Source organism: Nannospalax galili, unplaced genomic scaffold, assembly GCF_000622305.1.
Source record: "Nannospalax galili isolate Female #2095 unplaced genomic scaffold, S.galili_v1.0 scaffold212, whole genome shotgun sequence".
Classification (NCBI taxonomy): Eukaryota; Metazoa; Chordata; class Mammalia; order Rodentia; family Spalacidae; genus Nannospalax; species Nannospalax galili.
Genome location: NW_008333884.1, coordinates 1734624 through 1747812, shown reverse-complemented (window position 1 = coordinate 1747812; position 13189 = coordinate 1734624). Strand labels below are relative to the sequence as shown.

At 48.7% G+C, this 13189-nt stretch overlaps 1 protein-coding gene across 1 annotated transcript; it reads left to right on the top strand.

Moving 5' to 3' along the window:
* The first annotated feature begins 10635 nt into the window (after positions 1-10635).
* Positions 10636-11358, top strand: Bhlha9 (basic helix-loop-helix family member a9). The gene has a single exon (XM_008828826.1). The coding sequence runs from the start codon at positions 10636-10638 to the stop codon at positions 11356-11358; it is 723 nt and encodes a 240-aa protein (XP_008827048.1).
* The last annotated feature ends 1831 nt before the right edge of the window (positions 11359-13189 follow it).

Below are 13189 nucleotides of genomic sequence, written 5' to 3'. Positions count from 1 at the left end.
ATTTATTTATTTATTTATTTATTTATTTATTTATTTATTTATTTCTAGTTAGCAGTGCTGGGAATTGAACCCAGGGCCTCACATAATCTGAAAGTGCTCTTCTACAGAGCTGTGGCTCGAGTCCACAAATGCACTCTACAGATGAGGAAACTGAGGGTCAGGGAGGTGAAGTAACCTGTGCCAGCTCTTAAAGCTGGCAAATGGTAGGTGCTGGGATTGGCTCAGGAGGAAGAGAGAGAGGCACAACAGGATGGTTGCTTCCTGTTTTCTTTGATTATTAAGATTCTTGGTTGGAAAAAAAAAAACCCAACTTGAATCATGTAGTAGCAGAGGGTGTTTGGGGGCAATACTGCAAGTGACTCAAAGAATCAAGAAGATGAGAATTAAGTTAGGTAGGAAACTGAGAGGCTGGACTGACACCCTAGCTAGAATCCTGAGTATTCCCACAGGGTCCCAACAGAGTGAGTTCCCCTTGATTGTCTGTTTCTGTGAGACACCACTTTCCCTAGACTCAGGTCGAGGAGCCAAGTGTTCATCCTGTCTGTCCTCTACCCAGGACTCTCCACTTCCCAAGCACCACCTGAGGACACCCCTTTCCCAGACAGCAGACTGTTCAAAGGCTGAAATGATACAGAAAAGATTTGCCAGAAGCCAATGGTACCAAGGTCCCCCAGTCACCCAGAAAAAGATCCCAATGTCCACAGTTGGACTCTACTTCAGAGAACCATAGGCTATAGGCTCTTCGAAGCCCAGGGCCTCCAATCTTGAAGGAGAATGTGGAGATAAGACTCCTTTTTGTCACCACCACTTGCTTGTTCTATTTTCCGACCACGTGCCTGTCTCTACCACCTGCCGAGCTCAGACCGCCTTCTCCCTCCTGTACCCTTTCTTCCTAGGAAACTTGTGTTCAACTCATTCTCTACTATTCAAATGTATTCAAGGTACAATTCAATATACTGTGATATGCCTCAGTGTACTTATCAGGGTCTGGCTATGTAGCCCAGGCTCACTTAGACCTCATGAACTTCTTGCCTCAACCTCCAGAGTGCTGTGATTCTAGGAATGCTCCACTACTCTGCCACTCTGGGCTGCTGTGTACAAGACAAAAACCCAAGATTTTCCCCATAGTGCCTAGAGATCCCCAGCCTTATCTCCAGTCATCTCCTGGTCTCCCACTTCATGCTTTGGCAAAATCAGTTTACTGTATTTTTTCCACATTGCCTTACACGTCTAGGCTGGGCCACATGCTGCACCCTCCCTCTTTAATGCCCTTCCACACTGCTTTGAGACCTCCCAGTCCCCCATTTATCACTGGAAGTCCATTTCCAACTTCTCTCCAGGGATCAAATGCCCCCTGGCCTCTCAGAGCTTATATTTCCTCTATACTGCTTCCAAATCTTGCTGGTTCTTTTATCCCATTTCACTTCTGTTGCTGTGACTGACTTACAGGACAGCCTTTCCCACTCATGGCTAGCTCAGAGGGGCGGGGGCAATGTCCGTTTTGTGTATTATGTTTTCTTTACCTAACCTAAGTCCTGACATCTGTCAATAGCAAGAGCTCAGTAGCCAACTAAATTGGCCAGGAAATGCTGATGAGTGAAATAGAAAGGAGTTTCAGGAGGCTGGGGTTTTCGAGGTGGCAAGAGTCAGACTTCTACTTCTGAGAGCTGAGAGTTGAGGCCAGAGATGAAAGGAGGGGGCAAAGCTGTCAATTCCAGGAAAGAGCACTCATTTGGAGAAAGCAGCCTGGGCTGCATATTTGTGTTTCCAGGGAAGGAGCCGGGAACAGAAAAGCTGTAAAACCTAGGGAAGGTGACTGGTGGGACAGGTCCCCAGGAGAGATGGAGCGGAGGCAGGATACACAGGAGGTCAACAACACCTAGAGTTCAAACGGGGGTCCTGGGAAGGAAGGACACTAAGCTGAGGGAGAAGTCCTGCCATCCGTGGAGAGGGATGGGGTGGAGGGAATGAGAGCTTGCTGGTCAAGCTCTCTGCCACTGAGCTACATCCCCCAGCTAGAGAGGAAATATTTAAAGGCTTCCTCATCTCTTGCCAAATAAAAGCAGATATTTCAGTGGTTTACTTGTCTATGCACCATCAAATTGCTGACATCAGTCTGTTTACCTCATACTCAGCCCCAGGCCAATGGGCCACCCTGTATCCACTGGAACTTGTAGGTATGTTCCTGCATCAGAGCCTTTACCATTCTCTTTGCCTAGACACATTTCTTACCTAGCTGTCACCTTCTCAGGTCTGCTTTCCTCGACTTCCCCTCCCCGCACGTACACTTACTACATTTTTTTCTGTTTTTTTTTTCTGTAGCATTTATCACTGTTTAATATACTTCTTTAAAATTGAAAAAAAAATTATGACTGTGTTGCCTACATATATGTAAGTGCACCATGTGCATGTAATGCCCACAGATGTCAGAAGAGGGTGCCAGATACTCTGGAACTGGAGTTGACAGATGGTTGTTAGCTTCCAGATGCATGCTGGGAATGGAACCCAGGTCCTCTGCAAGAGCAGTCAGTGCTCTTAAGTGTGGAGCCATCTCCCCAGTCCATTAATACACTTCTAATCCACCTTCTGTTCCTTCCTTCTGTGAGTCATGGTCTGGATATGTAACCCAGATTGCCCTTAAATTCAAGGTTCTCCTGCCTAGCTTTCTGAGCCCTGGGATTATAGGCATATGTCACTTTGCTGGCTTCAACAATATTTACTTAATGCACAGCTGCGCATGCATGCTTGTGTGTGTTTCAAAGATTAACTTTGATTATTGTGAATATATGCTAAAATATTCTAGTAAGTCACTGACTTCTTACCTTTTTAATTTAATTTTTTTTTTTGACAGGCTAGCCTCGAACGAAATCTATGTAGCCTAAGATGACCTTGAACTTCTGATTCTCCTGCATCTACCTCCTGGAATTACAAGCATATATCACCACACCTGGTTTATGCATGCTGGGAGTGGAACCCAGAACCTCCCGGATGCTAGGCAAGCACTCTATCAACTGTGCTACATCCCTATCCTTTAATACACAAATTACATATTTATTATTTACTTTCTCCAGCAAAGTGACCTCCATCAGGATAAGTTTTTGGCTATTTCAGTCACTTCTCTCAACCACCAGCAAGTACACCATCAGGCAGTCAGTAATGTTTTGTTGGGGCTTGGGTGTAGCTCTCAGAAGGGGAGCGCTTGCCTCGCATGAAGGCGCCCAGTGCATACAGGGTTTCCCCCCCTGTTTTTGACTGACAGCATGAAGCCGCTGAGCCTGGAACAGAGCCCACATCTCCTGGATTCCAGTGTCCCACGCTGAGCCCGGAACTGCAAGGGAGAGGAAGCCCTGAGTCTGGCGGGGCAGGGAGACAGCCGGGTCCTGAGAGGTTGTTCCCGGGCTTTCTTCCAAGGTGGGATCCTGAGCTCCCCAGGGGGAGCGACGCCGGAACTTCTAGAGAAGAGCAGGAATTTCTGAAATCCAGGCGGCCTGAGTGATAATAGGCACCTTCGCGAGCCAGCGGAACCGCCCCGCCCTAAATCACTCGCAGCCGTCCCTCTCTTTGCTGCGCTGGGCAGGGGGCAGGGGCGAGATTCCAGCGCCGCCCCGCAGGTGCCGCTTTGAAGTCGGGCGGCGGGGCCGGGGATCGATGCAGCCCACGATGCTCCCGCCGTCCAAGCACAGGCCTGCGTGATCCCTGAGTTGTTAATGTGCAGGCATCTTTTCCTTCCCTTTCCCTTTCTCTTTTTTCCCGTTCCCCGTTCGTTCGTGTCCCGTCCTGTCCCTGTCGTGTAGTGTGTCGTCCATGCCGTCGTCGTGTCCCGTGTCGTCCCGTGTCGTCGTCGTCGCTGCCCCCCACTCCCCTGCTGACCTGGAACTTGCTATGTAAACCAGGCTAGTCTCAAAATTTCAACAATCCTCCTGCCTCTGCCTCCTGTGTGCTGGGATTACAGGTGTCCATCAGCGCGCTTGGCTATGCAAGTTCAAAATTAATAAGCATTGACTTAGATTCTGTAAGGACACATATAAATATATTTAAAATATTTAATTTTTATTTATGTGTGTGTGTCTGTGTGGGTATTCACACACGTATACTGGTGCCCACTGAGGCCAGAAGAGGGTATCAGATCTGGAGTTGGACTTAAAAGTGGTTATGAGCCACCTGACAGGGGAGCTGAGATGTGAACTTGGGTCCTCTGCAAGAGCAGCTAGTGCTCTTAGCCACTGAGCCATCTCTCCAGTCCCTTATAATATCTTTCTGAACATTCAAACTGCTTTGCTGTAGAGACAGTTTTGAATGCAGTAGCTGGTGCATTCATTTCTTTATTCATTTCTATATTACCTGTAATTTGTAATTTACACCATAAAAAAAGAATGAAAGCTTCAGATGCAAAGGACTTCAGGGAAATTACTTTTGTGTGTGTGTGTGTGTGTGTGTGTGTGTGTGTGTGTCTTGTGAGCTGCCAGACTTGGGTGCTGGGAACCAAACTCTGGTTCTCTGCAAGAGCAGTATGGCTCTTAACTGTTGAGCCATCTCTCCAGACCTAGGAAGTTACTTTTTAAAGATGAGATTAAACCAGTCTAAGTCAGTGTGACTTTCTTGGTCATCCTCAAGGCTACCACATGGCTGTGTTCTTTCTTACAGGTAGCATTTTCTGATGTACTCTGGGTACATTGAAGTGTCCTCTTTTCCCAGGGGTTGCATGATACCTTGGCTGGTCTGGAGTGGGCTTGGAAGATCTCTGTAAATTTTCTGTCTACTCCCAGGGCCTCTAGAAGTTTTTGCTTGATGTTGCTGCTACCATCACATTTGAGAATTACAGCTTCAAGACACCTGACAAAAATACCCCCTCCACCATCCCAGGTGATTGGAGTGGGTAGAAAATGAAAACATTTCTATTTGGTTGCAGGATTTTCTTCACTCTATTTTAACATTGAGCCTCATAACTTCCTTGCATTGACACATTTGATTGTGATTGTCCATGTATGCAGTTCTTGTATTTATTTGGTAGGTGTTCACTGGATATGAACATAAAATTTGCTTGATCAGACCCATGTAGAGTTTTCAGTATAATGATGACTGTTGTTAGAGACAAAGTCATGCTGTGTAGGCCAGGCTGACCTTGAATTTTCAATCCTCCTGTGTTCTCCCTAATGTTGGGATTACAGATGTGGATCACCATACCAGTGATAATTATCTTAGTATAAGGGGTTGTGCCATTCAACATTCAGCAAATATTTGCTCACACTTACTATGCACTGTGTTAGGAACTAAGGCTCTAAGGGGCCTGGAGGTGGCCTGGCATGAATGCAGACGTGACAGACCCTGACATGGAGTTCAGAAGACTGAACGGACCTCTGTAGGGGAGGCTCGGGGCTGGCTCCACAAAGAAGAGTAAAAGGTGCTAAGACTGGTGGTCCACTACAGGCTGCCATGGGAACTCAGTTCAGAACTTCCCAACAAAGATGCAGCTACAGATGTAAGTTCAGAACTATAAGCTGATTCTGAATCCCCTCAGGCTACTCCAGGCTCACCTACTGGAGCTGTCAGTGGGCACAGGCCTGTCACTTCTGTTTTCTGCTGCTGTTTCTGGGATCTCATGGGCATCTGTTCCACTGGAGTTGGTTACAGATGGCCAAGGAAACTTGAAGCCCAAGCCTTAGTTCCAGCAGGCTGGCTGTCAGGCTGGCTGGCTTTCTCCTCCCTCCTAGTCCAGTTCTCCCCTGCTTACTTTTCCATTTGCCCTGACCTCAACCTTCTAGGTTTTCTCCATATTGGCCAACTACTTTTCATTTTTCATACTTTGTTGAAAATGAAATTTTAAGAATTGAGGCAGGGGGCTGGAGAGGCGGCTCACCAGTTAAGAGCACTGGCTACTCTTGTAGAGGACCTGGGTTTGGTTCCCAGAATCCAGTTCCATGGGATCTGATGCTCTCTTCTGGCCTCTGCAGGCATTACATGCCCATGGTGCATTTACATACATGTAGACAAAACACTCATACACATAAAGTAAAAAAGGAATTGAGGCAGGATTGGTGGTCACAACCATCTATAACTCCAACTCTGGCCTCTGTGGGCACCTGCACTCATATGCATATACACAGAGAAACATACATATAATTAAAAATAATATAAATCCCTAAAAAAAAATGACAGTCTCATTCTGTAGCCCAGAGTGGGCTTGAACTCTCAATCTTTTTGCCTTAGCCTGTGTAGTTCTGGGATTACAGGTATGTGCTGCCATGTATGGCATTGAAACTATTTAAATTTCTTCATCCTCTAACCTGTCTCCTTATTGGGGATGGAACCTAGGGCCCTTTTACATGCTAAGCAACTGTTTTACTACTGAGCTCCAGCCCCTCCACTTTAATAGTGTTCACTTCAAAAGACAAATGCCAGGCTTCTAGTAACTACTGGTGGTCAGTGGGGCTTTGGGTGCTGGGACAGGGGTGCTCATGAGCTGAGACTGCAGGCCCAGCCCAGAGTGGTTAAGACCTTGGTATTGGAGCTACACTGCAGGTCAGTCCAGTGGCTTGGCATAAGTTCCTTGACTGAGTCTCAGTTTGAAGTCTGTAAAATGGGTATTGTAAAAATAGGCTTTCTGCCGGGCGTGGTGGCGCACACCTTTAATCCCAGCACTTGGGAGGCAGAGGCAGGTGGATCTCTGTGAGTTCAAGGCCAGCCTGGTCTACATAGTGAGTTCCGGGACAGCTGAGGCTACAGGGAGACCCTGTCTCAAAAAGATTCCCCCCCCAAAAAAATAGGCTTTCTATACAGGATTGTTGTGAAGCTACGATAATGTATGGTTAAAAACACTTAGTATAATGCCTGTCCTACAATAAGTAAGTACTTCATAGAAGTTAGTATCTACTAATAAGGTCATTATTTTCATGATTAATTATTAATAAGCAGCATACTGCCCACAGTGGAGTGTGAGTTTGAGGATGTGAGGAGGAAGCAAGGTGCTGGAAGCAGTTTAAGCTTGCTTATCAAACCTTCGCATCTTCCCCTCTGCTTCTGTGGGGGGCCCTGGAGATTGATGGGGAAGGATGACTTGTTTGGGAAGTCTTGCTTGCCCAGGTCCTCTCCATCCCTCCATGCTGATGGGGGTACTCTTAGCTTGCCCATTTTGGGGGTGTAGTGAAGATCTTGTTAGATATGTAAGTTTTCATCCAGAGCTTGAGCTTCTTGCCTACACTCATGGGCCCGGGACCTGTGCAGTGCTTTCAAAACACCTGGGTTTGGTTTAATGCTGTCTATCACCATCTTCAATTTCTTGATAGTTTGGAATAAAGGCCCCACATTTTCCTTTTGCTTTGCAGTTGGCCTGGGAAGTCACATAGCTGGTCCTGCCTACACATAACACACTTTTTTTTTTTTTAATGCTGGTGCATCTGTGTATGTATGTGTATGTGTGTGTGCACACATGTGCATGTGTATGCATGTGGAAGCTAAAGGTGGTTATCAGGTATCTTCCTCAATTGCTCTCCATCTTATTTTTATTTATTTTTTTGAGACCGGGTCTCCCTGTAGCCCCAGTTGGTCTGGAACTCACTACGTAGACCAGGCTGGCCTTGAGGTTCACCTGCCTCTGCCTCCCAAGTGCTGGGATTAAAGGCATGCGGCACCACACCTGGCTCCATCTTATTATGTTTTTATTCAAAAATTTTATTTTTTATGTGTATGAGTCTTACCAGCATGTATGTAAGTGCACATGTTGTGCAATGCTTGCAGAGGCCAAAGAGGGTGTCAGATCCCCTGGAACTGGAGTTATAGACTATTGTTAGCTGCCATGTGTGTTGGGAACGGAAACTGGGTCCTCTGTAGGAACAGCTAGTGTTCTTAACTGCTGAGCCATCTCTCCAGGCCCTCTACCTTATTTTTTTTTTTTTGAGACAGGGTCTCTAATTGAACCTGGAGTTCATCGATATGGCTAGGCTGGCTGGTCAATGAGCTCCAGGGGTTCACCTGTCTCTGCCTAGGATTTGTGCCAGCATGTTTCTGCCTAGAACTAGGATTGCAGAGACATGCTGCTGTGGCCAGCTTTTATGTGAGTGCTTGGGGATCTGAACTCAGGTCCTTAGCTTGAACTATAGGCACATTACCAACTGAGCCATTTTCCCAGTCCCCTGGTTAAGCTCTCATAGAGAAGATAGTTTCCATACAAAACAAAAAGAGGTGTGCGGCTGGGGGAGATGACTGGGATAAGCTTGTATAGTGAGGTGTTATTGGCTGGAGGTGGATGGGGCCTTGGGTGCTGGGGCATGTGTGCTCATGAGCTGAGTATGCAGGTCCAGTCCAGAGAGGTTAAGACCTTGGTGTCAGAATAGGAACAACACTGCAGTTCAGCCCACTGACTTGGCACAGGTCAGCTTGGCACCATCAAGCTTCCTCTACTACTTGGCACTCTGGCGCTGAACAGTCTAGATGTTCTTCCCTGGCCTCCTGGGCTGGGTATTTCTCAGGGGCTGGGTAAGGCTCTTAGTCCTAGTGTCTACTTGTAACAGGTTACTTGGAAATCTTCAGTGTGGTTCCAACAGACTAAAAGATATGGTGGGTGAGACAGAGGTGGCCATGGAATGTGACATTCAGAAACTAGGTGCCTGGGCTTTGGCCTGTCCTGTCTTCTGAGATCAGAGACTGACTTCTGCTTGCCTGAGCTAGACAGTGGGCAAGAATGTTTGGATACTAGAATAGTTGGTTCTGCCTAGTTGTTTGTTTTGTTTTATTTTGCAGTGCTAGGGTTTGAACCAAGGGCTTTATGTAGAGGTACTCTACCACTGAGATGCACCCCCAGCCCTCCTTCCTTTTTTCTGACACAGGGCCTCACTAGGCAGTCCATGTTGGGCTCAAACTCATGATCTTCCTCACTCAGCCCTCTTTGAGTGCTTGGCTCACAGGCATGCACTACTATGCCTGGCTTCTAGATACTTTTGTGTTTTCTGGTTTGTTTGTTTGCTTTGCAAGGTCTCCTGTTGTCTAGACTGGCCTCCAACTCTCTAGGTTGGCCTCAAACTCTCTATATAGGTGAGGCTGGCCTCAAACTCTTGATCTTCCTACCTCTGCCTTCTGCTGGGATTATAGATGTGTGCCAACATACCTAGCTTAGCTGATTCTATTCCACATATATCACAGATTTTGAAGGAATTGATCCTGGGAAATATAGTCTTTAGAATACTTGCAGTCTAGTGCGCTGCAAGACAGATAAACAATCACAAATAAATACATACATACAATTTGTCTCCTAGTGCCCTGTTCTCTTCCTCTGTGGGGAAATTCAATTTCAAGTAACGAGGCCATTGGTAATGCTCTTGGTGAGATGGATGTGAACTATATGCCCATTCTCGCTGATTTGGAATGTAGCATTTGGAATGTGGCTGGGAATGAGATTACTCTTAATCTTATGGTGCTGCTGAAACCATGTATACATACTTGAAATTTCATTGAGGGTCTTTCTCTAAGCTTAAGCATTATTATTTTCTTTTCCTTTTTAAAAATCTTGTTTAAAATTCCAAACCCTGGTGGTGACTGTGAGGATTGTCCACTGCATTCATAACATCCATACTGTGTCATGGGCTAGGGCTGCTCAAGGGTCTTGGATTTAAAGGATGCCCCCTGATGGTTACTGCAAGGGGGCACCAGAGATAAATCTGGATAACCCTTTGCTGCTGATACAGCCCAGCTCTCCTGAAGAAGGGGGAGTCAAAGAGATGTTAGGGGAAGTACTAAACTCAATCCAAACCCCAACCCAGAATCCCTGTCAGCTTCATGATAGTATAATTCCCGAAGCCCCAGGTAGCTTACTGTGTCAGATCTGCCTTTCCCCTTCTGGAGCCTTCTGGGATGATCATGCTTTTCCTTAAGGTCAACTCTGGTTGCCCACAGGACTTGACAAGAACTTTGAAGTTTCTTTTTTTATTCACCTCTCTCTCTCTCTCTCTCTCTCTCTCTCTCTCTCTCTCACACACACACACACACACACACACTCTTTGTGTATACATGTGCATGCTACAGCATGTTGTAATCAGAAGTCAGAATCCAACTTGCCAGAGTCAATTCTCTCCTACTTACCCCCGTGAAAACCCTGTGGATTGAGCCCAGGTCTCGATGCATGGCGGTCGGTGCTCTTACCTGCTAAATCATCTCATTGACCCTCGAGGTTCTTAAATCACACTCAACCTACATTGTTATCTTTCTGTAAGACCATCCACTCTCCTCTTCAGAACCAAATGTAGCACTCTATCTGGGGTCAAAGGAAAGAAAGAGAACCCAGGTTACCCCAGAGGGTCAGTCCCCCGGAGTGAGGCAGGACAGGCAAGTTCCCTGTGGCAGTTGGAGCACTGCCCAGGGTGTGGCCAGGCTACTCAGCTGGTCCTGTGTACAAGAATCTGCATGCTTCCTTCCCTACCTGCTTCCTTCCTCTCAGTTCCTCCCTCACCATCCTACCTGGGGGCAGGTAATAAAGCAGGAGGAGGGAGATGGATGGATGGGAAGGGTGGGGAGACACGTGGTGCCATAAAGCCCATCTAGAGAGGGCCTGTCCAAGGAGTGTCCAGCCAGCAGGAGCCAACGCTGAGAAGGTGGACCAGCAGCCTTTCGGACCCAAAGCTGAAGCAGCCGGGCCGGGCATAGGCCATGCTCCGAGGCGTGCCAGGGCTAGGCCTTAGGAGCCTGAAGGGGGCCGAGGGCTGTGTGGAGGACTTGGGGGGCTCTTGTCCAGAGGCTGGCAGGAATTTAGGGGTACTGAGGAAGAACGGCGCGCCCCGCAGCCAGGGCGAGGCAGAGGAGGCAGCAGGCAGGACGCGCACACGGCCCGCACGGTCCAAGGCCCGGCGCATGGCCGCCAACGTGCGCGAGCGCAAGCGCATCCTGGACTACAACGAGGCCTTCAACGCGCTGCGGCGCGCGCTGCGGCACGACCTGGGCGGCAAGAGGCTCTCCAAGATCGCCACGCTGCGCAGGGCCATTCACCGCATCGCCGCGCTCTCCCTGGTCCTGCGCGCCAGCCCCGCGCCGCGCTGGCCTTGCGCCCACCTGGAGTGTCACGGCCAGGCCGCTCGTGGCTCGGGCTCCGGAGACGCGGGCTTCAGCCCTCCGCGACCCGCGCCGCCTCCCGCAGCGCCTGGCCTCGCGCGCCGAGATGCCACTGGCCCCTTCGTGCCGTCTGCGCCGCGCTGCGCTTCGTGCTCCGCGCACACGCACCTGGAGCGGCCTAGGCCGGTGGCCGAGGTGCCTGGCGTGGCCCAGGCCTCCGGGGGAAGCTGGCGCCGATGTCCCGGGGCCCCCACTGCTGGACTGAGTCCGTGGCCGCGGGGCTCCTTGCGAACCAGCTCTGGGCTAGACTATCAGCACTCCTGACAGTGCCTTAGATCTCCCGGAGGAAAGTCGGGCTGGCAGAATGACTGCAAAAGAGAAGAATGCAAATATCGCCCCGGATGGAGCAAAACGGAATGAGTTGCGACTTGAGTGAGAGGAGGCTGCTTTGACAGTGGAAAGGAGCTCTGGACACTGCGGTAGCACCTCCATATCCCAGTCTGTGGTGCTGAAAAAGGATCAGGATCTTAGGTTTGGACTTGTTCAACTTCCTGGAAAAGTGACCTGTGCATTCCTGTGCCTCTGAGCCCTGATTTCTCTTGCTGCTTTTGGACAGTGGGACTTGTGTGGGAATGTGGGTAGACAGAGGCTGTGATCTAAGGGCTCAAGGTGTGACACCCTCCCCCTTCCCCTACCTGGGCTGCAGCCCCATCCATGTCTGATCTGAGAGAGGCAGGAGAAGTGACCAAATAAAAAGGAAAACTGTCTTTTCCGTCTGCTACCACGACTCCCCTGAGCCCAATGGCCCAAGGTGACAGGAAAGCTTCAGAACCTGGGGCTTACCTTGGAAGGGTGGGCCAGGGCTACAGTCCTCAGGTGGAAACCTGGGCACTGGTTTATAGCTAGACCTCAGGAGTGGCCAGGCACAGTCAGGGGTCCCAGGGGAAGAGAGAGAAAAGACATTCCTCCCTGTACTTGGGACATTATTTGGAGGATGTTGATTGGACTTGCAATGCCAAGGTCATTGGCAGGCTCACCTCTGGGCCTTTCTGCAAGGCTGCTGTCTTCAGTGAGTCTCAGCCCAGGTTGCCATGAAAAGAGTGGCTGGGCCAGTTGCAAGGAGGGAAGCTGAGGGCAAAGGTGGGGGTCAGGAAGTCCTGTTTATACCCCAGAGTGACCAGGCAGACCTCTCAGTGAATAAAGTTCTAGGGCTGCTGTCATGAGTGGTACACTTGGAATTCAGGGGAGATTTGGGGGAGGGATTTGGGGAAGAAGGGTCAAAGGCCAAGCAAGGTAAGGTCAAGGGAATGTGAGACTCAGGCCACCTTTCACTGAGAATTCTGGAGAGCTGCCCTGCATTTAAGATGAACTGCCTAGCTCAGCCCCTGCTGATGATGCTAATGCTGCAAGGTGCTGCTTGCAGGGCTGAGGGCTTCTGGTCTTTGGAAAGCTGGGCTCTTGCCAGCTCAGAATTGTGTCCCAGCAGAAGCTGGGGAGATGCCACAGGTATAGACTCGGGAGAATGGGGGTTTCTCAGTTCAGGGGAGATGAGGCTCAGGGCTGCAACTGAGCATGTCTGCTTTGACAACTCTGAGGGTATACTGGACCTCTCTCCCCAGACAGACCTTAGGGCTCCCAGTTTCACAGTCAAGGTTGTGGCACAGCGCACAGGATGGTTTTGGCTCTGGGTCTAGATAGGAGCAAAGTATGGAACTCTGGAGACCTGCCGATGAGAAGACAGAAAATGGAAAGGAAAGAACCAGGCCTTCCTGAGATCTAACCCCTCTGCCACTTCCTCACCTATGCCTTGAATAATGACACTATCTCAGAGAGGCTGTGAAATCAATGTGGCTCATAACATATTCTGGCAGTTAGTTGTCTATAAATTGTTACTGTTTGTTTAGTACTATAATTTTGTGTTCGGGCAGCCTAGACAATGCTTTATCCTTATTTTACCATCAGAAAATTATTCTTTGGAAGCATGATAAATAACTAGCAGGTCCTGTTTTTCTAAATTCCAATATAATAAGATTTTTCTCTTGCGATCACATTCTCCACTCAGCGATGTCAACTATGCCCTCTGTAGGTAGAATCAGGATATGCAGCAGATGAGGGAATTCTATTATACTACCCTTTAGCTTACCAGCAGAGTGAC